The 23,680-nt window shown below is 50.6% G+C and overlaps 7 protein-coding genes across 7 annotated transcripts; 2 read left to right on the forward strand and 5 right to left on the reverse strand.

The window, feature by feature from the left end:
- Nucleotides 1-103: 103 nt before the first annotated feature.
- On the forward strand, nt 104-879 carry Aspvir_001193 (GNAT family N-acetyltransferase; the record flags this gene model as incomplete). The annotated part of the gene is made up of 3 exons (XM_043266321.1): nt 104-485; nt 543-652; nt 709-879. The coding sequence occupies 3 exons, from the start codon at nt 104-106 to the stop codon at nt 877-879; spliced, it is 663 nt and encodes a 220-aa protein (XP_043122256.1).
- A 291-nt stretch (nt 880-1,170) lies between these two features.
- Aspvir_001194 (KAR9 family protein) lies at nt 1,171-4,377 on the reverse strand (the record flags this gene model as incomplete). The annotated part of the gene is made up of 1 exon (XM_043266322.1): nt 1,171-4,377. The coding sequence occupies one exon, from the start codon at nt 4,375-4,377 to the stop codon at nt 1,171-1,173; it is 3,207 nt and encodes a 1,068-aa protein (XP_043122257.1).
- Nucleotides 4,378-5,576: 1,199 nt separating this feature from the next.
- On the reverse strand, nt 5,577-7,067 carry Aspvir_001195 (uncharacterized protein; the record flags this gene model as incomplete). The annotated part of the gene is made up of 1 exon (XM_043266323.1): nt 5,577-7,067. One exon carries the CDS (start codon nt 7,065-7,067, stop codon nt 5,577-5,579), a length of 1,491 nt encoding a protein of 496 aa, XP_043122258.1.
- A 924-nt stretch (nt 7,068-7,991) lies between these two features.
- Nucleotides 7,992-9,164, reverse strand: Aspvir_001196 (alternative oxidase; the record flags this gene model as incomplete). Its single annotated transcript, XM_043266324.1, has 3 exons — nt 7,992-8,502; nt 8,560-8,850; nt 8,908-9,164. The coding sequence occupies 3 exons, from the start codon at nt 9,162-9,164 to the stop codon at nt 7,992-7,994; spliced, it is 1,059 nt and encodes a 352-aa protein (XP_043122259.1).
- A 3,293-nt stretch (nt 9,165-12,457) lies between these two features.
- On the forward strand, nt 12,458-14,510 carry Aspvir_001197 (putative glycerol:H+ symporter (Gup1); the record flags this gene model as incomplete). Its single annotated transcript, XM_043266325.1, has 4 exons — nt 12,458-12,713; nt 12,776-12,843; nt 12,901-13,470; nt 13,518-14,510. 4 exons carry the CDS (start codon nt 12,458-12,460, stop codon nt 14,508-14,510), a joined length of 1,887 nt encoding a protein of 628 aa, XP_043122260.1.
- A 534-nt stretch (nt 14,511-15,044) lies between these two features.
- Nucleotides 15,045-15,980, reverse strand: Aspvir_001198 (putative HIT finger domain protein; the record flags this gene model as incomplete). The annotated part of the gene is made up of 2 exons (XM_043266326.1): nt 15,045-15,643; nt 15,716-15,980. The coding sequence occupies 2 exons, from the start codon at nt 15,978-15,980 to the stop codon at nt 15,045-15,047; spliced, it is 864 nt and encodes a 287-aa protein (XP_043122261.1).
- A 1,591-nt stretch (nt 15,981-17,571) lies between these two features.
- On the reverse strand, nt 17,572-23,491 carry Aspvir_001199 (cellular morphogenesis regulator DopA; the record flags this gene model as incomplete). The annotated part of the gene is made up of 7 exons (XM_043266327.1): nt 17,572-18,834; nt 18,886-20,357; nt 20,412-20,638; nt 20,689-22,922; nt 22,987-23,136; nt 23,193-23,317; nt 23,401-23,491. The coding sequence occupies 7 exons, from the start codon at nt 23,489-23,491 to the stop codon at nt 17,572-17,574; spliced, it is 5,562 nt and encodes a 1,853-aa protein (XP_043122262.1).
- Nucleotides 23,492-23,680: the final 189 nt, after the last annotated feature.

Consider the following 23,680-nt stretch of genomic DNA (forward strand, 5'->3'; position numbering starts at 1 on the left):
AGAAAAATATACTTCGGCTGCGCCAGATAAACAGCAACCCATACTCCATAAATACAGCCATTGCCCTCCAGAATAATCACCATATTCCCTACCCAACCACAAAATGCCAGCCAAAACAAGCATCATGGAGAACCCCTCCTCCAAAATCCCCCCTCCCCCCTCAGCCCTCCACAAAGCCCCAGCCCTGAGACCCCGCCGCGCACTCCTAAAGGATGGCACACCCGTCACACTGTACCCCATTGCGCACGGCGCCTCGAGCATCCCGTCGGGCTTGGTGACGGTACTCGCCGAGGAATTCCGCGCGGAGGTCGAGGGCGGGTGCACGTATCCCATGGAGGAGCCGATGAGCGAAGACAAGTTCGCCGAGTACTGGTTTGGGACGTTTGCGGTTGTGGCGTTGACAGGGGACGAGGAGGAGATTAGGGAGGGGAGGGATTGGAAGAGGGAGTGTTTGGGGACGTTTTATATTAAGCCGAATTATCCTGGTAATTTTACTCCGTGCATACAGCTTGATTAACGAGGATGTAGTGCTGACGGAGCAGGCCGGTGCTCACACGTCTGCAATGCGGGATTCCTGACTACGACTGCGGCGAGAGGCCGAGGGGTAGGAATAGTTATGGGAGAGACGTATCTGGAGTATGCTCCCAAGCTGGTAGGTTCACAGTGCTTGCCGGTGTATGTTGCGTCAGACCAATTGAGAATCCATAGGGGTACAAATATTCGGTCTTCAACCTTGTGTTCGAGAATAACGTCGCCTCGGTCAAGATCTGGAAGAGACTCGGATTTGAAGTCATCGGGCGAGTGCCAGAGGCTGCACGGTTAGAAAATAGCGAAGACTTGGTGGATGCATTGATCTTCGGAAGGAAGCTGGGGGAATAGATGCACATGCAGAGGATAGAATTTGATGTAAATAGAACAAATGTGCCCGCAAGGTATCACACAATGTATTGAATAAGTAAACCATACACCGAAGAATGATCTGTAAGTCCCTAAGCACAAATAGTACAATCCGCCGCTAAAACAATGCGAATGGGGGAATCAAGCAAACCCAGTCTGTCCTCAAACAATTTGGTATATGCCACCGCAAAGAACCAGCGAGCCGTAAATGTATGTGTCCCTAAAATGAAACAAGAAGAGGAGAGGTTGCAGATGTCTGAGCGAGAAGCTGAATCAACGCCAGGGTGGTCGTTCACTGAGCTTGCTGCGCGAAACCGCCGTACTATCTCCGCCAGACCGTGGCTTGGGAAGAGGAAGCAGACTGACACGTCGGTTGCCTGTTCCTGAGTGGCCAAGCGAAGTTCCAGGACGAGTGGTTTTTGTCGGACTCAGCATACCTGAATCGTGCGTCTGTGAGACACTGCGGCTGAACGACATTCCCGCGTAGCTCTGCCGGTTGCGAGGGGTATTGGTCAGGCCAGCTGGGCCCGACTTCTGAAGCTTGCTGTATGGAGGAGGATCGAGAATGGAACGGCGAGGGGACGGAGATGCCGCGCGCGCCGGGCTGCGAGAGGCGAGTCTGCTAGAGACACGACTGACGGATCGGGATGTCGAAGGAGCAGGAGACCCAGACTGGTCTCGCCGGTACGGGCTCGGCATCGGCAGAGTGGACGAGGGTCGCGACGTACGAGCCGGAGCAGAGGATTTGCGGAACGGCGTGCTGGACCTGTAGACGTGACCAACGTCCAGATCGTTGGTGTTGGTGCTGCTGGTCCACCGTGGACGGTTGTTCAGTGGTGAAGGCGGTGGTGGCAGGCGCGAAACCTTCCGCGTCGCCGGCGTCGGAGTGATGGCCGTGTCTTTCTTGCTAGGGGACGTAGCCGAGAACGTAGGCTTCGGGATGGCTGATTTCAGAGCCGAGGCCGCCTGCGGGAGTCCGGAGTATCGTCGAACCTTGGACATAGTGGTCCGCGTGGCAGAACTACCCACGGAGCTACTACCACGCCTACTTGAGGGGTTCAGTGGTGTGGTTGAGCCCTTGAGACCATTTCCGGGCGTCATGATTACCGACGAAGCAGGGGAGCTACCGGGTGTGTCGACAACACTGCTCGCAAGGGGGCTGTCCATTGTGATGATGGTGGATATCGAGTCCCGCAGGTGCTGAGACTTGGAGAGATTGAGATCGTCCAACGAAGAGTCCATCACCTTGATACTTGCTTTGAGAGCGTCGATTCTGGATGACATGTCTGACAAAAGCCTCATAATCTCTCCATTCACCGTGAGTCGATCCTTGACACCCTTTTCGATGATGGAGATCACCCGTTCAATGGCAGGAACATAATGGACCTTCTTGGCCTCGTAGCTCTCGATCCGTTTCGTTAAGCCAGCAGGATTATGCAGATGCGCGCCCGTCTCGATCCCTTCCTGGAGCTTGGCAATGCTTCTCTCGACCGACTCGAACATCTTGTGTGCCTGTGCTCCAGCGTTGCGGAAGACCAGAATCCAGCGGTCCTCGCCGAGCTCTTTCCGCAGAGCCTCCGCATCGGCCTCCAGCACTTTGTAGCTCTTCTCCAGCTGATTTCGCCGGTCTTCCAGCTCCTCGCAGGCACTGGGGAAGATGCGCTCGGCCCGTGATTGGAACATGGACAATCTCATGGGCAGGAAATCTAGAGAGGCCCGCAATGGCTGCATCCGAGCAAACAAAGCCATGAGACTGGAGTGGGAATCATCCTGAGGTGTCTGGATAATCGGCATACCCAAGGGCGGTGCCTCCGAGAAGATGGGACCCATGCTGAAGCGTTTGCTTGCCATGTCGCCATTCGATGGCGTCTCCTCAACGATTGTCTCAAGTTCATTGATATCAAGCCCGTTGCTGGTGCCTTCCTGCTCATTCGCCATGGTGAAGTGTCGCTTTTCCTCCATCTCAAAGATCAATCGGCTGAGATTCTCAATTTCCATGCCGACATCGCCTAGGACATTAGCCCATAGCTCTTCCCACTCCATGGCTAATTCTACCTGCTCCTTGACGCCCTTCAGTCGCGCTTTAATCTGCGCCCAACTCTGGATAATGGAGTCCATTTGAACGACGATCGTCTTCAGACTGTCCGGGCTGACGTTGCCTATGTCTTGCCGCAATTGAACCTGTTCAATAGCGTTGACATAAACGTGAACTAAGCTTTCGAACCGTGTGATGGCTTTGTCCACTCCCTCTAATCCTTCTCGTCCGCCAGCTGCGGCCCACTCCACATCATCCTCCGCGTCCAGGCCACTCAACACATCAGAAGCCTTCCTGATCCATATCTGAATCTGCTCCGCAGCCCCTGTCAACGCCTTGACAGCAGCGGGTGCATTTGAGATCCCAGCTATACTAGCTGCCAATGACGAGGGTTGTGGAAGAGTGATTGAGGTGAGCTGCGAGAGTTGATTACTGAACGAGGCTCTGGAAAACGAATATATTGATTCAGTGCGTTGCAAGCCCTTTGGGTTGAAGTATGACTGCACATTCGATGAGGAACTGGACAATGGAGGAAAATCTTTCGGGGGCGGTGACGGGCGAGGTGATTGCGCTTCGTTGTCGCTGGTACTCTGAATGTATTTCTCAAAGTCCGTCTGATCGGGAGCCTCGGATGTTGTCGCGGACCCAATTGCCAGCGGCATCTGAGACTGCTCCACAGCAGACATGGCTGGTGTCTGTTCCACCGCTTCTTCGTTCTTCGAGTCTTCCTGCGAATCTTCCCGCGGGGAACCTACCGCCGCAGCGGGCAAATGTTCAGTATCAATATTCTCAAAAGGTATGGAGGTATGCGATCCAGGGTTCTCGATGACTGATGCCGCTGGCTGCGGATCCGTTGGTGTTACCGATCGTCCGGCCGAACCGTGCTGCAGGGTCTCCGACGCTTCGGAAGGAGTCTGCTGGATGTCTTGCTTCTTGCCAGCTATCTGCAAAGCATTCCAAGACCGGCCCTTCTTCTCAATCTTGATAGAAAAATTCTGGTGAAGACTGTCAAGCTCCTTGATATGTTCCTCCGGAATCCGACCGACGTTGCCCGGGCTGCGTGATGGTGTCGAGACCCTGCTACTACCATCCAACAGTTTCACCCGCGCTGCCAGCCCAGGAGACAAACGACGTAGAATCGAGGGCCGGACAAGACTTTTATCGAGACCGCTCTGGTCCTGGCTGTCGTAGCCTTCGTCTTCGTGGTGACTACTGCCGAGGCTCCGAATACTTCGTAGGGAAGATTTTGACTTGATCCGACGAGGTAGGGGTCGGTCCTCTGGCGAAGAGACCGATACGGCAGGACGAGGAGGTGGCGGCGGCGGCGGCGAGGATATCTGCGACGCGAAAGGGTCGTTGCTGTTGTTGCTATCGGGGTTGGGTGTGGGATCTGCGAGCTGGCTGGTAGCAGTGGAGGCAGTCGAACTGGAGAATAAGGAGCGCATGGATACTAATCCACGAGGCGACCGCCCTGGCCTGGTGTCGCGAGAGCTACTGTAGAATGTATCTAGATACTGGAGAGACGAAGGTGGTGGGCTGAGGAATGTAGATTGTTTGGCTGCGGTGAACGGAGCTAGTGCTGTCGGGAATCCTGAGTTGTTCAGGGTGTCCACCGTCCTGCTGCTGTGCGGTGCGGTGGCCTCCCTTCGTCCCCCTTTCTGTTTCGCCGTGGGAGACAATCGGACAGCCCCTGCAAAGCAGATGGAATTGATTCTTGAAGATTGATGCAGATTCAGATGTCTAGAATGATTTGAATATTTTGTTTCTGGTCTGAGACAGATCAATAGGGAGGGGGGAAGGAAAAGAGCGGTGCGACTACATCATAACTAGATGTAAAGGTGATAGGTGATAGGTAGGTAGATAGTTTCAGCAGACAACAAACAGTAAAATACGGATACAATAAATAATTAATATGAATAAAACACGCCGCGCTATGTCCTGCCTCAGGCTCACCTTGCATTCACTAATGCCGACGGATTAACGGTTGATCGCCGCCGCCATCAATCATTATTGCAGCTAGCTATTTTCTCTGCGTTAGGGGGAGTGTCCTTCTTACCAGGATAATCTTATCATTCTTATTATCATTCTCAGACCGAGTACTTGAGTATAATAACCATGGACTAGATAATAATGGTACGACTAGATGTATGTCTGCTACCGACCATCTACTTACCAAAGTCCAAAACCCAATCCCACCCGAAGTAAATAAACAGAGCAGAGTTTGGTCGGTCAGAGAAGCCGTTCAACCATGGAACCCAGTGGTCAACCGAGACGGAAGAACAAGCCAAACTCATTGAGACGACGGCCATGGTAGTCAAGTGTGCAACCAGTCCGAATCGAAAATGGCTGGCCAACCAATAGGCAGATATATGCTTCAACCCGCAGTTGAAACTCGCAGAACATAGGTAGCAAGTACGTATGCAGAAATGGAAATGTGCAAAAGCTCAAGACGACAAGTAAGGGGTATCTAAATGATGGATAGCAAACAGAGAAACTCAATACGTGGTACCACTCAACCACTCATTCCAGACCATGCCCCCTTGCCCCTCCCTTTCAACGCAGGAACACTGCGCCGGTATATGTAATCTGCAGTCTGTACTGCCAGTATCTGTAATGTCATGCAAGATCGCCTCCTCCCTGACTGTCAGTAGCCGGGGGTACATGCAGCGACCGCCGTCTGTGGCTCGCGCCAGTCTCGCATCAATTCTTCCCGGACTGCCTGGCACCATGACAAAAGAGCTGTATCGAATTGCCTCCAGGCCTCATCGCTGGTACCGTTGACGACGCCCATCACGTCCATTTCCAGCTTCGTCTCCCATCGGATTTCTGCCGCCTTGAGCCAGAAGCGAAGATTATCTGCACGTCGATATGGCTTGGCAACGTCTTGATGGTACGACTTGATCTCGCCGAATGGTCGCTTCGACTTCTTGACCGCCTGGTTGTGGATGCGGACGAGGTCTCGGCCGTCCCGCAGTCGTTCAAGAATCGGTGTCGGCAATGTACCGTCATCGGTGGACGTCCACGTTGGCAAGGGTGTATCGGATTCTAGCAAGCTGCGCAGGAACGATTCCTCGCGCTCCCGTTCTCTCCCGCTCCAGTCGCCCTTGGCCCAGTCCCATCTTTCGCGCTCTTTCGCTTCCAAAGCTTCCAGCTCCTCCTCTTTGGCAAGCATCTGGCGTACATTTGACACCCAATCCATCATCGACGATCGCTCGTCCTCGCGAAGGCCCCCCGCGAAATTGCGAGCGGCCCATCGCTTCAGCACCTCCAGAACACGAAACAATTCCTGCCGGATTTCCCGCTCAGGCTTGATTGAAGCCAACCGTTCGGGGCGCTCATGCGCCGTATAGTAAACCTTGGCCGCTCGGATGGCAAGAGTAACCGCATCCAGAATGCGCATGCCTTGAATCTCATGCCATCCTGGCGGACCATTGCCCGTGCCTGGCCGCGAAATCATTCCTGTATCTTCTCGAGAAACACTGATCCGGGGCGGCACCATCTCCGGCCGGGGCTCCTTCTGCGACTCCAGGTCCTTGATGTTCTTCTCAGCCTTGTCCACCGCATTTAGCAAATCCCTCCGTAGCGCCGGCACATCCGGCGGAGGCGTAATATGATGCGTCTTAACACTGTACGTGCTAACGGTCGGCGGGAGCATCATCTCGTCTTCAAAGTCCTCCTCACCAATATCCGAACCATCTTCCTCCGTCGGGCTCTCCGTCAAATCATCGATGAACCGAGCATTAGGCGTCAACAGGAGCCGAGGCTCCTCCTCGGGCTTTTTCTTCTTCTTCCACTCGCGCGCATGGCCACCCTTGCCTTCCAGCAGACCGGTTCTGGCGAAATAGTACTGCAGGTGAGCGATGCTCCCCAGACTCATCACACTCTCCCGGTTCTTAGCCGACTCGGAGAATTCGGCCCCCTGTGGTCGGATGTACCCATGTCGTCTCGAAGAGACAGAAATCGAGGATCTGGCATCGGCGGATGTGGCGGACGAGGCTGAAAGGGACGAGATAGTGGAGAAGGTACGGTCAGGGGATGGACACGAGGAGATCGCAGGCGTTGCTGGGATGGAAGGGGACGGCGACGAGGCCCTCACAGGGGCGAGAACGGATTCTGAATCAATAGTCTCGTCCATATTTGCTGAATATTGAACTCTGGATAGCCGGTTTCTTCCCTCGGTTTGAAAGTATCGATCTAGAAACGGATCGGACTCGGTTTGATAGGGCGATATCTCACACGACGTGGAGAGGACAGGTTGTTATCAAGCCGGTAATGGTCCCGTATTTTTTTTTGGAGATCAGACGTTAATATCGGCCGTTGGCCAGATTATTATTGCTTGGTCAGTGTGTGCCAGTCGTAGACGATCGACAAGACGCTCAATAAATCGTTCGAGGTTCAAAAGGGGCTTTTTTCCACTAAAGGGGCGAGCGGGTCGATAGTCTGAGAGCCAACTCGTCGATTATCATGGCGATTCGAAGTATTTATAACAACTCCCAATTTCATGTCTTTTGATAACTGGCACAATACTCAACTAGGAACTGTCATTGTCTCTCTGTTTTTCCTCGATGATTTCTGTCCGTTATCTTGTGTCTCACTTCGATCGCTGTTGGTCTTATACTCTCAGGCACACCCGCCTATCCTTGTGGCTTTGTTGGTACTTTGCCAAAACAGGTCTAGTGCTGCCCCGTCCCTTTGCCCCGCATTCGACAGCTTTCCGTCGGTCCAGAGGTTCGGCGCGGATCGCTATCGTAAGGCACATGCATCCTAAAGTGTATTGATTCTAGAATGATCGAGGAGAAGATTGCAACGACAATGATACTCAGACGTTGTTGAGAGAGGAGAAGCGCTGTAATGCAGCCTAGACTAGGTATCACTAAACTCCATGCTCCTTGGGAAAAAACAAAAGAGAAAAACACTGATCAGACCAGTAAAACGAATGAACCCGCATGAGACTCCTCGGTAACAAAATGAAGCACGGAATGAAAAGACAGGCCATCTATCACATGCAGGTTTCAAATGCTGGAAACAGACGCGACAAGAAAATTCAAAAGGGAACGAATCAAATAACCTCTTCTCTCTCCCATCCGGTCGACTTCAAATTCTCGATTCCCTTTGTCGGATGAGGCTTGGAGGGGTCCTTGTACTTGGCTGCGTAGGGGTTCGGATCCGCATTCGGTTGAAGGTTTCCTAGTGTATGGTTGACCTCGCGGTGCTTGGCTTCGTCGGCCCGCACGTACAGCAACAAGTCCTTCATTTTGCGCTGGCCCTCAGGCATGTTCCAGTACTGGATGGCGATTTCGGGAGCATCCAACTTCTCCCAATCGGGCAGCTTTCCTGTCTCAATGTCTTTGATAGCCCGAGTGTAGGTGAGGACGGCCTCTTCTTCAAGGTAGCCGACGAATCGGTGGCAGATGCGTGGGGAGATCAGGTATGAAATGAAGAACCCATTGAAGAAGACGCCCTGGGCTCCGAGAACCATGAGTCGCATGAACCATCCCGGCTCAGCAAGCTTGAGGAAGGTAAGCAAATGCATGCGCTCATTGTATGCCTCTTCAAGAAGAGTTTCAATCCTGGTGATTGTTAGCAACAACATTTGCCGAAAGTTGACCACTAGATTGGGATCTCACCATCCGTTGTCCCTCTTCATTCGTCTCAAGCTCCGCAGATGCCTCAGCATGCCTCCAACCATGCCTGGCACGCCAGCCACGCTCTCGAGGAAAATGAATCGAGTAAGCCACTTCTGCTCGGTCATTTTGAATTTGGCGTCGTGCTCCTGGCCCGGCTTGGGATGTCGATACCCGGTCACCAAGTCCATACCCCATCTGAGCATACGGACTGTCCCGAGCGCGACCCAGTCGGACCAGTTCTTGGCTTCTCGGTGGGCTATTTGAATAGCGCGCATCTGGCTTTCGGTGTAACTGGGAACTGTCAGCACGGAGCGTGTGGAAAGTCAACATCGATCAAAAAGCACATACATAGGATGAACCCAGGCCGTCTCAACCTCCCTGATGTGAGGAGCCTTGGGCGGAGGGAAGTAGTCTTTGATTTGTGTCTGCGGCGTTGACGAGATGGGCCGCTTTGTGGTCAACTGGAATTGGTTGCTGCTTGCTAGCAGGGGGCGACTGCATCGTGATGCAGCCACTGCACTTGCGTAGGTCCGGATAGTAAACCGGAGATATGGTTTGGGAAGTGCAGTAGCCCGTAACGGCATGGTTGCTGTTATCGAGTTCATATGGAAAGGCAGTTATCAGTCGTGGGACGGTAAGGTAAGGATGTCTGAACCTCGAAGAGAATAGATATGATGACTTCTTCGTATTGTTTGAGTGTTTGGATATCTGAATGACGACTACAGCTTATGGTCTCTACAATCACGTCCTTTTATACTCAACCGTCCAAATATTTGTAAAGTCCTATATATGGCAAAAACCGGAAGCCACGCGGAACCAAACAAAAACAGTGGGCAATCATCTGGAATGAAACAAGAAAATTTTTTCCACCATAAAAATCTCTATAATTTCAGTCATCATTGCGCACATTAACTGATAGGCCGCACCAATATCAACGAGGCTTAGATGAGCGCGATTCGTATTGGTATGGATGGTGGAAACCGACAGAGTCAGCAACGAGTTCTAACGTAATTCCCAGGTGAGCCGGCCACCCTAGCGAGCCGGCCATCTCTGTATTCCATATAAAATGGCACTTGTCAAGGCTTAGATATCTTAACCATAGTCACATATGCTATTATCTAAGTAAGATATTTAGAATATATATAGTCTGAAGTATATAAATACTCTTTCTTAGGATGCTAAAATATTATTTCTCTCTCTTAATATCTAGAAGTTAAAATTACTAAAATTACAGGTGTATTTTATGTTAGCTACATGTATATATATACAAGGAGGATATAGATTATAAGTATATAACTATAATATACCTCATGCCTAGATTTAGCCCCTGTAGATGCGTGGTTGTTGAGATATCAAAGTCTTGAAGGGTGCCATTTTATATGGAATACAGAGATGGCCGGCTCGCTAGGGTGGCCGGCTCACCTGGGAATTACGTTAATGGGGGGGCCTGAAGAACCAGCGGACGGGTTCCAGTTTTGATAAGAGCTAGAATGAACGTCGAAGTTACAGAGAAGCCGCCCATTGATACCACGACAACACCATGATCAGCACTGAAAATTGGACTTCAAACAATATCAAGGATCCACTTCGTCAGCCGCAGACCCTCGACGAAGTAGAAGCAAATTGTACATGCTTCCCATTATCCCTATGGCAAGAGAACTTGCGAAGCCGATACTGGCATAACCTCGTTTCTGACATCTGAATACGATATCGTATATTCGTAAAATACAGGATCGGGCCATGTGACCTCGGAGCAAGCCGGGATTGTCAGACGGCGAATGACTCAGCCCGCCCGGTTTTCAGATAACGTAATTCCCGGGTGAGTCGGCCACCCGGGTCAGCCAGCCATCTCTGTATTCCATATAAAATGGCACCCTTCAAGACTTTGATATCCCGACCATGCTCATATATGCTATTCATGTAAGTAAGATATTCAGAGTATATATAGTCTAGAGCATATGAATACTCTTTCACAAGGCCTTAGAATACTATTTCTCTCTCTGAATGTCTAATAAGCTAATTTTACCAAAAATACAGGTGTAATTTATGTTACCTTAAGTATATACATATACTAGGAGGCTGTGGCTTGTAAGTATGATTTTATATGTCTATACTATACCTTATACCTAAACTTAGACCCTCTAGGTGCTTGGTTGTTGAGATATCAAAGCCTTGAAGGGTGCCATTTTATATGGAATACAGAGATGGCCGGCTGACCCGGGTGGCCGACTCACCCGGGAATTACGTTAGCTACAGTGAGCTACCTTACTGGCCGAAGAAAAATCGGGACGTAAGTTCGAACGCGCTCGGTGTTCGGTTTTCGGAGCCTGTTTTGCTACTGCTAAATATTCTCGGTGACCCATTGCGTCACTTGAGGCGCTCCATATACGCATTGGTCTGCCGTCCATGAATTTGAACTGGAGGGAATCCCGTTGGCCGAAGTATTCTCGTCACCCTGACCTACAGGGGCATGACTAGATCGACCATTATTACATCCACTTATACCTCTCTAATGTTCTCACAGTCATTGCCTGGTGGAGTTCAAATACGCCCAGCACAGATTCAAGCAGCTCATTGGAGAATTTCATTTAGTTGAAAGACGAAGACTGGGAGCTCTGGTCAACCAGACATTGAGTTCAATCATTTAGCAGCTTCAAAGACCGAATCGGAAGTTCGTCTGACAGCGAAGTGATCTTCCCCTTCTTCTGGACCGAGATCCTTTTTTTCGACCTTGACTACGTGTGCGAGACGTGGTCCCTTGTCGATGTCTTTGAAGAACTTCTGGAGTGTCTCGTCGTTACCTTGGGCTTCTCCTTCAACCTGTTGTCATGACCTTAGTGCCTGCCGATGTGTATGCAACTTAGGGGTTGGGGACGAACTCTTCCACAAGTAGTGTTCTTCACCCAACCTTTCAACCCGTAATCAACTGCACGCTTCTGAGTGAAGTCACTAGAGCTCAGAATATATGAGTTAGAAATGCGTCTATGCTGAAGGACTCTGTAGACAGATTCATCATCATCCTACCGGAATCCGACACCTGGAAACGTTGATTGAATTAGTAACCATTCAATGTAATAAATGTCGAAGCGCGAATCACGCTGCTAGGACCTCAAGGAGAACCAGTGAAACACTTGCCTTGCACAGTGCCGTGGACTCTGAATGCAGTCTGATACATGTCAGTCACGTGCCAAGACTTCAGATGACGTAGCAAGATAGAGGAAAGACGAAACGCGACTGGGAAGTTAGGAGGGATCGGGGTAGAAGTACTCGCCGCGATGCCATGTTGACAAAGGCTACGGTTCTTATTCTGTGGTACAGGGTCGTGCTAGTGTGGTATCCTTGGAGTGTTTGTCTGGTCATATCTCCATACCTAGGTAGCTATCGGGACGATGTTCATTGTGGCGATCAAGTGGGGCTCTGGCTACGTTCATGCCTCAGGCTGCAGGGCGTCAAGGCTACCTCCAAATTTAGCATTCTTGTTCCATTTTAGGCTAGCTCAATTACTAGCGCCTTTTGGGGTCAGGAACTGAAACTGACCAATGATAACCAAGGTGTTCGGCAAGTACCTTACTCATCATTAGCAATGGGATCTTCAAGATCGCAGATAGAAAGCTGGAGGTTTGGCTTGCAATTGTAGTGACGTCGAAGAACTAAGCTTTAAGAGGCGTATTACAGTTCCAAACCGTAGATAGTTATGTAGTACATCCCCTGATATAATCATAGGCAACTCAAGCTCGTGATACTTGACTACTGTACCTAGCCTAGGTAATCTGTGGCCAACTCCGCCCCTGAGCTCGTTTCCCTCCCAAACGATACCTCCGACTGCTCTCCGCAATCCATCATCCTCTTCTCTCCGCACCTTTGTCCATGGGTCCGGGCACGCTATGCTTGTGTTAAGATGACTTCAATCCTTTCCTGGTTCCGGAGACTCTACTCTCTTGATACCCTGGACACTCGTTTCACCGCATCTGCGACCACCTCGTTAAAGGCCGCTGCTGACACGCGACCCCCGTCTGCGAAAGATGCTCGCGCAAATGTCATCGCCAATGGCGCTTCGCCTCCGAACTGGCGAACGCCTGAATTCTTTTTTTACTACTTTGTCTTCTTAACCGTGGTACCTATGATGTTCAAGACTGTCATTGATGCTTCGAAAGGTACGGCGTGTGGTTGCGAGTCTGCGGGGAGCTTGGAGACCCGTGCTGATCAAATGCTCTAGAGAGTCATCCCGGTTATCCTGCTTATGAACATTTGCTATCGCCAGGCTGGATACCTGGCCGTAAGGTGGTGAGTATTGGCTGCATATCTACTGTTTTCCATGATACTGATTGCCACGTTGAATAGGACAACTCCGATGCCCAATTCTCAAACTTTCGTGATAACATTCCCTACCTTCTCATCCTTCTCGTCGCCCATCCATTACTTCGTCGCGTCTATGAGCGCTATCTGCTGCGGTCCGATGTCAGCTCTGTCTCTCGAAACGCCGATCCGGTGGCTACTGGAGACGCTCGACTGGATCGCCGGGTGCGATTCGATTATTACTTTGCTCTCGTGTTCATAACTGCGCTCCATGGTGTGTCGGCAATCAAGGTCCTCGTGATCCTGTACTTGAACTACAAGATTGCCAAGTCTTTCCCTAGGAAATATATTCCCGCGGCCACCTGGATATTCAACATCTCCGCTTTATTCTCCAACGAGCTTTGTGCCGGGTACCCGCTTGAGCGCGTGGCCACTTTCTTCACGGCAGGTGGGGAAGGAGAAGCTCCCTTGGTGCAATGGGCTAGGCACATCGATGGATTTGGAGGCATAATGCCCCGATGGGAGATACTCTTCAACCTGACGGTCCTGCGGTTGATCAGTTTCAATATGGATTATTACTGGAGCCTGGATTATCCAGCGGCGAGCGCAATTGAAGTATGCTTGAACACAGACTCTTGTGAATTATAACTGACAGCCATAAGAAGAAACAGCTCGATCCATCAGCGCTGTCGGAGCGTGATCGTGTGAGCATTCCGCCAGAACCGGCTGCGTTCAATGCTCGCAATTATGTCGCCTATGCCCTTTACTCGCCTTTGTACTTGACCGGTCCAATCCTGACCTTCAATGACTATATCGCTCAGCAGAGATATCCGCCACCGTCCCTCACAAAGACTCACACTGTTCTATATGGCGTCCGATTCTTCTTGACATTGCTCAGCATGGAATTAATCCTTCATTATATATACGCCCTGGCTATCTCCCAGGCATCGCCCGATTGGTCCCTGTATTCAGCCGGACAACTTAGCATGCTCGCCTATTTCAATCTACATATCATTTGGCTCAAACTCCTCATTCCCTGGCGGTTCTTCCGCCTCTGGGCCTTGGTCGACGGCATCGACCCCCCCGAGAATATGGTGCGCTGCGTGTCGAACAATTACTCTACCTTTGCCTTCTGGCGCGGCTGGCACCGATCCTTTAACCGCTGGATCGTCCGCTATCTCTACGTACCTCTGGGTGGAGGAGCGCGCTCGGGAGGTGCGAACAAATCCTCGCCAGGCCTCCTCTCCAAAGCACGCCAGATCTTCAATTTCCTGGTGGTATTCACGTTCGTCGCTCTCTGGCATGACATTAACCTTCGTCTCCTCATGTGGGGCTGGCTCATCACCCTCTTTTTCTTCCCCGAGGCCATTGCTACTTTGCTGTTTCCCGCTCACAAATGGCGCTCGCGCCCAACCACGTACCGCGTTCTCTGCGGTGTCGGAGCTGTTGGCAATATCCTTATGTTGATGATTGCCAATCTTGTTGGATTTGCCTTGGGACTGGACGGGCTCAAGGGTCTCTTATCGGGGATTCTTGGATCCTACTCGGGCATTGGCTTCCTTGTTGGCGCTTGTGCTGCACTGTTTGTGGGAGTACAGGTCATGTTCGAGATTCGGGAAGAGGAGTTACGCGCTGGTATTAAGATGAAGTGTTGATTCTTGGATATTGAAATTTGTCTGAATTGATGTTATGTACATAGACATTGATCATTAAGAACTGTCTATGCTAGTCATTAAGAACCATGATTGTCCACTCGTGGCGGGTATGACGACGGGTACGATGGACTACTGAAAGTCCCTGGCAATGCCAGTCACATTGACCATGGCTGCAGCAAGCAGACGCACCTTTCGCCAGCTGCGATGGTCGGCTGTCTGATTCGTTTGATTCGTCTAGAATTGGAATTGCGATGAGGCAGCGCATCAATCGTCGAAGGAGACACATCAACCTGTATCATCGATAGACCGTAAAGCGTCTACGCATTCGTGATAGACTGTGGGTGCAGGGATGGATGAATGACGCCTCCGTCATTCCCTACAGCGTTAAACAGTGTTATGAGACTCCTGCGCCTTTTCGCACAACGTCTTGCGACTGAGCCTCTTAACAGCTATGAAGCTGGCATTCTGACATCGATTTTGACATCGGTATGTTTTGTCAAGCCTTACCGGTCAAACCGGTCTGCACCAGACACCTCAAAAGAACGCTCCGCATCGCGAGTCCTCATGAACCTTGTAACAAGCCAGTCCGCAGGTCCGAACATGACAGTTCTTGCACCGGATCTTGCCCCAGTACCCACACATATAGCAAAAGTGCCGTGGCGCCTTGGCGGTTAGGGGCGGACCAGCACGAGCCGCGTTGTACGTGAGTGGCGGTTCAGCCAGGAGTGCCTGCATGATGCGCTCCGAGGGTGCGGAAGGGATGTACGACTTTAGAAGAGGATCGTTGTCGTGCTCTGATTTGATCAGTCGATTCCGGTTCTCGGTTTCTGGCTCGGGCTGCTTCTGGTCTTCGTCTGTGTCGGGGGTCGTGTCGGTGCTGGTCTCTGGCGGGATCGTTGAGGCCCTTGACGGCGGTACGGTGGATTGCTTCCTTTTCGATGAGTCTGACTTGGGGGTGGCAGCGGGAGTTAGACTTCGTCGGGAGGGCTTCGTTATCTTGCTGATGGAGGGGCGTTGTATAGTTGACTGCGCGGCGTGGGCCAAGGCCGCCTCCTCGTCATCGAGGTAGTTTCGGAAGGTCTTTTGCGATTGTAGGATACGGCGCACGTTTGAAGTTGTCTTTCCTCGCGTTCCTAGCAGCAATAGTACAGGTCAGCCATGGCCGGGTTGCTTTCGATAGAATCTCAGCGCAATGCTCGCAATACCTCTGCCAGCCGCATCCTTCTGCTTCACCGGAATCGGAATATGCACGTCTCGATGATTCTCCCGGTCAAGCTCAGCTAAGTGGCGAATAATTGCATTGCTCTGGCGCGACGATAAGTCGGTACGACCCCCATCGCGGATTCCTCTTTTCCTGCCGATGGTAGGTGTTATAGCTGCTTGCGCTGGGTCGAAGCCGCGGTCGGGGACGTAGGTCCATCCGGGAGTGACATGGGCGGATGTGCTTGGGAGGACTTCAACACGATACATGACGGAAATGACAAAGGTGCCTGATATGGCCTAATATGCTTTCATCGCGATGGTTGTCTGCCGGTGTAAACGATCCTGTGTGATGCTCTTAATAACATGCCAAAAGTTACCGCACCATGGATAAGTTGTTTGAAGTGTTTGCATCATCCAACTCCACGTAGAAATGGAATCACGTGTTTGCAGTGTATGTCTATGAGCCTTGTAACTTGTGTAGTAGACTCTGATTGATCACTAGATTTGGTCCTTTTATCAGAGAGTTATTGAAGTATACATCATAGAGAATCCGTGATATCAAATGACTCCAGATATGTCATTATTGTGGAGCCCGTATAAACCACACCTAAAGCATGATACACTTGCTCAAGCTGGTAGAAATCCAACAGAAGATATGATATTCGCGAGTGAGAAGAAAACAGTCATGCGATTAAAGATAATCAGACAAATTGCCTCATTTCTTCTTTTGCAACTGATCTATCTTTGTCTCCAGTTCCGTGACATAAGTCTGCAGTCTTGTTGTGGCTGCTTGAAGAGCCTGGGATTCGATCAATATGATTCAAAGAGCGGATGAGTAGGGAAGTGAAGCAAGATATCCATCGAGATTTCCAGTTCGTTGCGTCTATCTGCACGCCGTACACACTCGCGATGCTCTGATATAGGACCATAGCAGCACGAGACTGACAGGGACGACGGGGGAGGGGGAGAATCCTAAAGGATCCTGTCGCAGATGAAAACAAACAGAGACATACATGGATATCTTCATTCAGCATTTGATTTGCGACTCTGTACTCCCCCAAAATGTAATAGTAGACCGAAGCACCGGCAACAGCAGTTCCAGCGAGGAACCCAAACAACCTAGAACAGGCGTCAGGAGAGCATTCAATATAGCCAACAAAACAATCAAATACAGGAATTTGAAGCTCTTACCCTCCACGGAATGCACCCACAGGCTTTCTCGCAGGCAATGCTGTACCTGCGTTCCTGAGGGTTCGGGATGTCGAGAAGCCGCAGGCGGATACGAATCCCAACCTGGGCGCCCCAGAGCGCAACAGAGAAATCGCGTTTTTACGTGTAATCATGTTTGATCATGAGCCTGGAGAGCTATGATTACAGTTAGCGAGAAACATGCTTCTGGCCTCGAGGGTAGAGAAGGAAAATATCATCTTCTCACATTGTAATCAGGAGATGAAGTTGGGCGCTTGAGTGTCACGAGCGCGTGGCGTCAGTGATGCCCGTTTTGACCCTGCGATATGCGGTTGCATCCGGGCAACACTTGTCTGCACTACTTTCGATTCCCAACTGCTGCAGGCGCAAACACATCATTGCTAAGCGTATAGAGCAAGTAAAATTATTTGGCTGTGGTGCTTGTGAGTTTAGTTATTGCATATTTTGTCAGCACTGAACAACTGCCTATATTCATTATACGTAATATGCAACAGCTTCCAGGCGACGACTAATGCTAGGCACGGCACCCTGCTACACCATACGTTCTAGTCCTATCTATTAAAAGGGCAACAGATCATTACATCAGAGCTGTTTGGTATCGTACAGGCAGATATCAGCTAAAAGATACAAGAATAACAAAGCAGACGCATCAATTGGCCATGGTGCTCTCGTTAAACAGATCCCCCAATAAGTCGTCCTGGCAACTCTTCAAGTCCGGATTGCCCATACCATAAGTACTTTCGAAAGCATGAATACTAAGTCGGTCGAGGAATGGTCGAAGTACTTGTTCAATCAGCTCGTCCTTTGCCGTCTCACGGATCCAGTCCGATGTCAGCTCAGGCCGCTTCATTCCGTCGCCAGACTCGGTAGCTTCGCGCGGTGAACGAGGTGGCGCCGACCCACGTACACCCAAGGTCTGCGATATCTCGTCTGCAAGTGCCCTTGATTCTAGATGCCCAGGGGGGTAAACAGCATCAATCGTGTCGGTGACATAAAGCCACTCGAGAAGCTGAAAATCATCGGGCGCCAGAACAAGTAGTGTATCCAGAAGCTTACACGCTTGCAACAGCGAGTATGCATTGTAAACTTCTTGTTGCGCTCCTAGCGGTATGCTAGAAATAGCTTCCTGAAGCTCTGTATTGATCAATGGCCAGAATGGCGCAAGTGTGCTAGTTGAACTCTTGAGTGCAAGCGCCCGAAGTACCATGAATATCTCCGCTCTTGTGGTGGAGGACGGAGACGATGAGCTCGTGGCTGCAAGGAGATCTTCCAGCTTCTGAAGTAGATCTGGTAGTTCTCCGATGAAGTAATCCTCATTTGCAGATAATATCAGAAGTGATATCCTCCGCAGATTCAACTGAGCCTTCCGGTCAGCTTCCAGGCGAGCAGCAGACGCACCGACACCGAACATGAGTCCTGCTGTGCTCGGCGGCGGAAGACGAGACGTTAGCTCCATCAGGCGGTCTTTGTCGGCAATCACCCATTGCCTGAGAAGCTTCATCCAGCCGCTTCTCACAAGATCAACCTGGAAGCCAAAAAACCGCGGATCGTTGAAGGCATCGGTTATGTCCTTCTTCCAGATTTTTGCAGCAGCTGGAACCTTCGCAATGTGTTGCAGGAGAGACATCACACTGCCGTTGATATTGTTAGGGAACAGCCGCGAACGCAGAAGAGGCCCGATCACATGAGAGGATATGCCTGACACAGCGGAGACGATGCGATCGGAATCACCTAACAGAGCTATAAAAGATGGCATCGAGAGTGCAAGAATACTGAGCATATCGTCAGGGCCGGCGTGCGGTACAGCCGAGTTGTCATAATCCAGGGACTGCCTCCCCAGCATACTCGAATCCTGAGATAGTCCCAAAGGCTTGCTTGTGAAGATGGCGGTGAGCAGACGAAGCAATACATCCTGCATGAAGTTACTACTGCCCTGCATGGTTAATGCTGCGGTAAGACATACCCCTAGTTCCTTCCTCATCCGTCGATCCTCGCCGAAGGTCGTATTCTCCATTTTGGCCCCAAGAATGGCAGCGAATTCCACTAGCCGGGGAAGAATCTGTCTGTGGGGGAAGGGGTTGCTCAAGACGTCACGTAAGAATGTTGTACAGTCCGTCCAGATTTCGTCGAGTACATCATCGTCCAGAGACCTGGCATAAGTAACCAGAAAACCTGCCAGCTCCGATTCAGTGAGGCTTGACGTCAAGGCAGATTTGCGGTGTGGATCAAGCGCAGCAGGGTTGGTTCGTGTATATATGGCATTGAAGATTGCTGGGATGGTGATTTTTGGACGAGACCCGTCCAGAGTGTGAAGCAAGCTAAAAATCAGAGGTGATGTGTCAGGGTCTGCTCTTGACCACATCTCTACCATCGTCTCTAGACATTCAAGAGCCTCAGCAGTGAAAAGATGCTCAAGAATGCGACGAGACCTGTTTCTCATCCGCAGAGAGGTGTATTGGAACGACGCGAGAGACTCGGGATCTTGGGGTGGGCCATTTCGCTCCACGGCACCCCAGGACCATATGGAAAAGCACAATCGAACGGCATCCTGGAAGCACAACAATACAGTCAATCTGTTGTTCGCTGCGGTCGAGCGCCCCTGGTTTGAATCCGTCGCAAATACTCCTGACACCATGTTGCCAAAGAACCCGTGGGCGTGGTCAGGGCTTTTGACAGCTGGTGCGTTCGCTTCCTCCACGAGAAGGCGTTCGTGAGCTGCCGCTATGCATGTCTCAAGTCCAGTAAGCAGGCTAATGGTGACATGTTCAGAGCGATCTTCTGGCCAACCGTTGGTTTGTCTAAAAGAGAGCTGAAGATTCGTATATGATAATTGAATCTCCTTACAGAAGCATTCCACTAGCATGAGCAAGATCTGGAAGAGGGATCCTGAATATAGAGGAAGCGCTTCACAAAGCAGTAGAGTCCACTTCTCCACGATATCTCTCGAACATTTAGAGCTAATGCCTTTGAGAAGACACTCTAGGAGGTGGGAAGGAGGTTGAGGTGGAACAGGGAGCGAAGGACCTCTATCAGCCTTATCACTCGTAAAGGAAAGAAGCGACGGACTTGTGAGGCGCTCCCGTGACTGTGCTCGCTGATGCTTTGGCCTGGGAGGGGGCGGTGGTAGGTATGCTTGCGCGAATCGGACTTTCAACGCTGAGAGTAGGGTGTCTATTAGAGCCCCTTGCAATTCGACACTACCTCCCTCGTCGAGGACAGAAGACAATTGATCAACCAAGAAGGAGTCAATTCCCGACTCAGCAATCTCTTCGCCCCCGGGTCCTTGAAGAAGTTGTCTTACAACCAGCAGGGAGGTCTGTTGGAGTTTCACCTCTTCATAATCGGCCTGTGCTGCTGCGTTCCGCCTTCTCCCTATGATTACCTTTGAGGATAACTGGAAAATGATAGAATGGAGAGACTGAAACTCGGCACCATCTAAGTCCGTTGACGGTAAGTCAAGCACTCAAAAACTAGGTTTTCAGAGCTTACCTTCAGAAGCACCATCCTTCTGTTTATCCACAGGATTCAACGACTGAGTAAGAAGAGATATCCATCCATTGGGGGACAGCGAGCAGAGGATATTGTAGATTGTTCGCAAAAGGTAGTCACACTCTTTATAGTCATCAGAAGAAATGACGGCGTTGTCGCCCTCATTTTCTGACTGTGTCTCTCGCAAGAGAAGGTACTCAAGTCGCAAGATCACGATGCGAAATACCCTAAGAGATATAAGAAATTGTACAAATCTCACCTTCAGGGTCTGACTCACTTTTGAATGGATGATAAATCTTGAAGCCATCGCTGAACTGCCTGTGAAGCCTCATTTGGGCCCTGAGTCAGAAGATCCAAAACGAGAAATAGAGGGCGCTCAAGCATTGACGAATAGTAAGGCCTTTGGGCCTTTCTCGCATCGTACGCTTGTTTTGGAGAAAGTTCGTAGGAGCCATGGTGGCTATGATTCCAGAGAACAAAATATTTTCCAGCCTGCTCTTCAGATGACAGATGGTGAGAGCCTGACGCTGAACCAACCATGAGAGATGTTATGGACGCCTCGACAATATGATCTGACCAAGAAACCGAGTGTAGATGTGAGAGACAGCGGACCGCCTCTACATGAAACTTGGGGCTTGCTGGTGAGAGGAATTGCCAAAGATGTCGGACGAGGGTCGGTATCAGTTCTGCGACATCCTCGTAGCTGATATAGTACCCAGGTGTGTGTATAAAATACAAGCTGGTCACTGCGGAGACAATGGAAGAAATAGTCGAGAAAGAAGATGCAGACTGTTCCGCTTGGTCAATGTTCATCCGACTGCAAATAGCCAGATAGAAGCGCCTGTCATGGAACACAAGTGATTTGGGAAGTCGCTTCAGCAAGGCAACCAGAAGGTTCAGGATCTCTTGAATAGGTATACTACCATTGCGCTTTTCGAGGGCCGATGCGGCAAGATCGTGAGCTTTCCGCGTTATGAGATGACCCAAGTGTCCGGGAAGAAAAGGAAGTGGTGGAAGATCCAGACTGCTTCTGCTTTGATCATAAAAGCTATGGATTTTTTTCATAATATCAACGTCGCTGGTGTCGACCATGGGATAATCCGCTACCGCTTTGGCCGATTCAGATTTTCTCGCGAATGCTCTCTCTGTGAGTAGCGCTGCCAAGGAGTTCATAACTTTCATAAGCCCGTTGGATATTTCAAGAAGCTCGTCAATGGCAATTCCGGAATCCTTTGTAAATGATGAAAGCTCGCTCAATTTTACGAGGATAGTAAGCACCAACAGAGGTACATGGGTAAGAAGCATGTCCTCTTCACGGACATTGAAATTGTCCAAAATGAACAGAGCGAGATGCAAGTCGTCCAAAGCCCGCGTCTTCTTGTTACAGAGATCATCAGATCTCCAGTCTATCAGGCCAAGAAGCTCCGAGAATATCACGCCGCTCTCAACCCCATCGAAGAAGGCACTGGCGCTGCGAAAAACCTCGTCGAACTGATGCTTGGAAGCTGATTTTCCGAAGGCTTGGATGTTGCGCATAAGGGGTAGGAATACTTCAGGAACAATATGACCGCCAACTTCCCATCTGTCCATCAAGGAAAGTGAGATTCGAAATGGCTTTGACCTTTCCGAGGGAGTTCTCGAGTCTTGCTCATTCATCCGAAGAAGACCTTTTACAAGAGGTTTTAGACCAAATTGACTGAAATACTCTGACTGCGATAACTGTTCGTCATCAACAGCGTATGATCCGGTTGTTCCTTCGCCTTCGAAAGATGGCTGATCACTTGCAGCATCGGGCCCTAAGAACCACGCCCACAGCCTCCTGTTCAGGCTCATGTCTCGTCGGGCAACAACGCCAACGGCCGCGATCATTAGTCTCTGAAGGTCGTCATCTGTGATCCGCGACTGCAATATAGGCGAGCTGAGTGGAAGGTGAGTCACCAGTAAGTCAAGAAAATTTCGCTGTACGAGAATTTGTTCATCCACAAGACCGGACGCAAAACACCTAATGAGCAATCCCGGCTCAGGCATGATAACGGAGTCCACCGCCACGCGCATATCATGTGGCATGTCTTCAAAGTTACTTCCATCACCCTTACTGGGTCTGCGATCCGTAATGCCTAACTTTGGCAAATATCGGTTCAGGTAAGCTAAGACACCCGAACGTCTGCTAGGGCTAGTTATGGATGCCAGGAACAGACACTGCCAGAAGTATTGACCGCTTGATTCCGCATCCGAGCCTGATCTCTGCGTTTCTAGCTTTGTTGCGATGTCGCGGAATTTGTTAACCAGTCGCAGCGTGTGATCGAAGTCATCACTGGTTTCCTCTTCCAGGCCTGGTAAAAGGGCCAGGATTATAGCCTTCAAAGCTGGACGAATGGCCCATGGCTCGAGACCGCAAATATGAGCCTCCACCAAGGATAAGAACAGAGGACGGACTGTGAGCGAGGCGAAGGTAAGAGTGGGCGCGATGCCCGGCAGGTACAAGGGCAAGTCGTGTGACAAGCCTTCAGACTATTTGGCCGGATTAAAGACATTAGCAGATGAACACTCAATTTCTCTTCCCGTCAAGTCGAACCTTAATCAGATTGAATATATACGTATATACTTCGAGCGCCTTCTGGTGTACGCCCGACGGTAGTGAAGGGTTCAAGCACTGTGAGAGACGTTTGGCTACAAGCGCCTTGTGGGGGACGACTGGTAAGTCTGCGGGATGCGATTGGAGAGCCTGGACCAGGTGAGCAATTTGCCTCTTGTTCTAGGCGCACGAGGCCTAAAATTTACCTTTAACAGGCGACTAAGAAATGAGATATAGTCCGCCCATTCCTGAAGCGCTGTGTCGAACAACGACAGGGCTCTTTCGACGGTGGAAGCATAGCGGCGGTAATTCTTGTCTTTCTTCAAGGGCTCTATTTGCGAAAATAAGTGAGTTACAAAGTCCCGAATATTCACATTTGTCTCCAACTGCGTATCTGAACTGGAATTTGCGTACCCTCCTTCCCTCGTAAGCGGGAGCGCGTAAAGGAGCTGTCGGAGCTTGCGGGGGAGTTGGACCTTGGAAAAGAGCTCGGATCAAGGCTCATGGTGCCAGTAGCGGATATTCGGTAGGTGGAAGTGCTTCAGATCGCGGCGCTTCATATTTTGCTCATCGGGATTGGCATGATCGGATGATTTGGCAGATGGTTGCGAACAACTGAAGACACGCAGCCTGAATAGACCAGGCGGAGATGTTTTGGGTCTCTGTCCGCCTTGGAGCTCCGACCTTCTAGCGA

This window comes from Aspergillus viridinutans, assembly GCF_018404265.1.
Source record: "Aspergillus viridinutans IFM 47045 DNA, scaffold_1, whole genome shotgun sequence".
Lineage (NCBI taxonomy): Eukaryota > Fungi > Ascomycota > Eurotiomycetes > Eurotiales > Aspergillaceae > Aspergillus > Aspergillus viridinutans.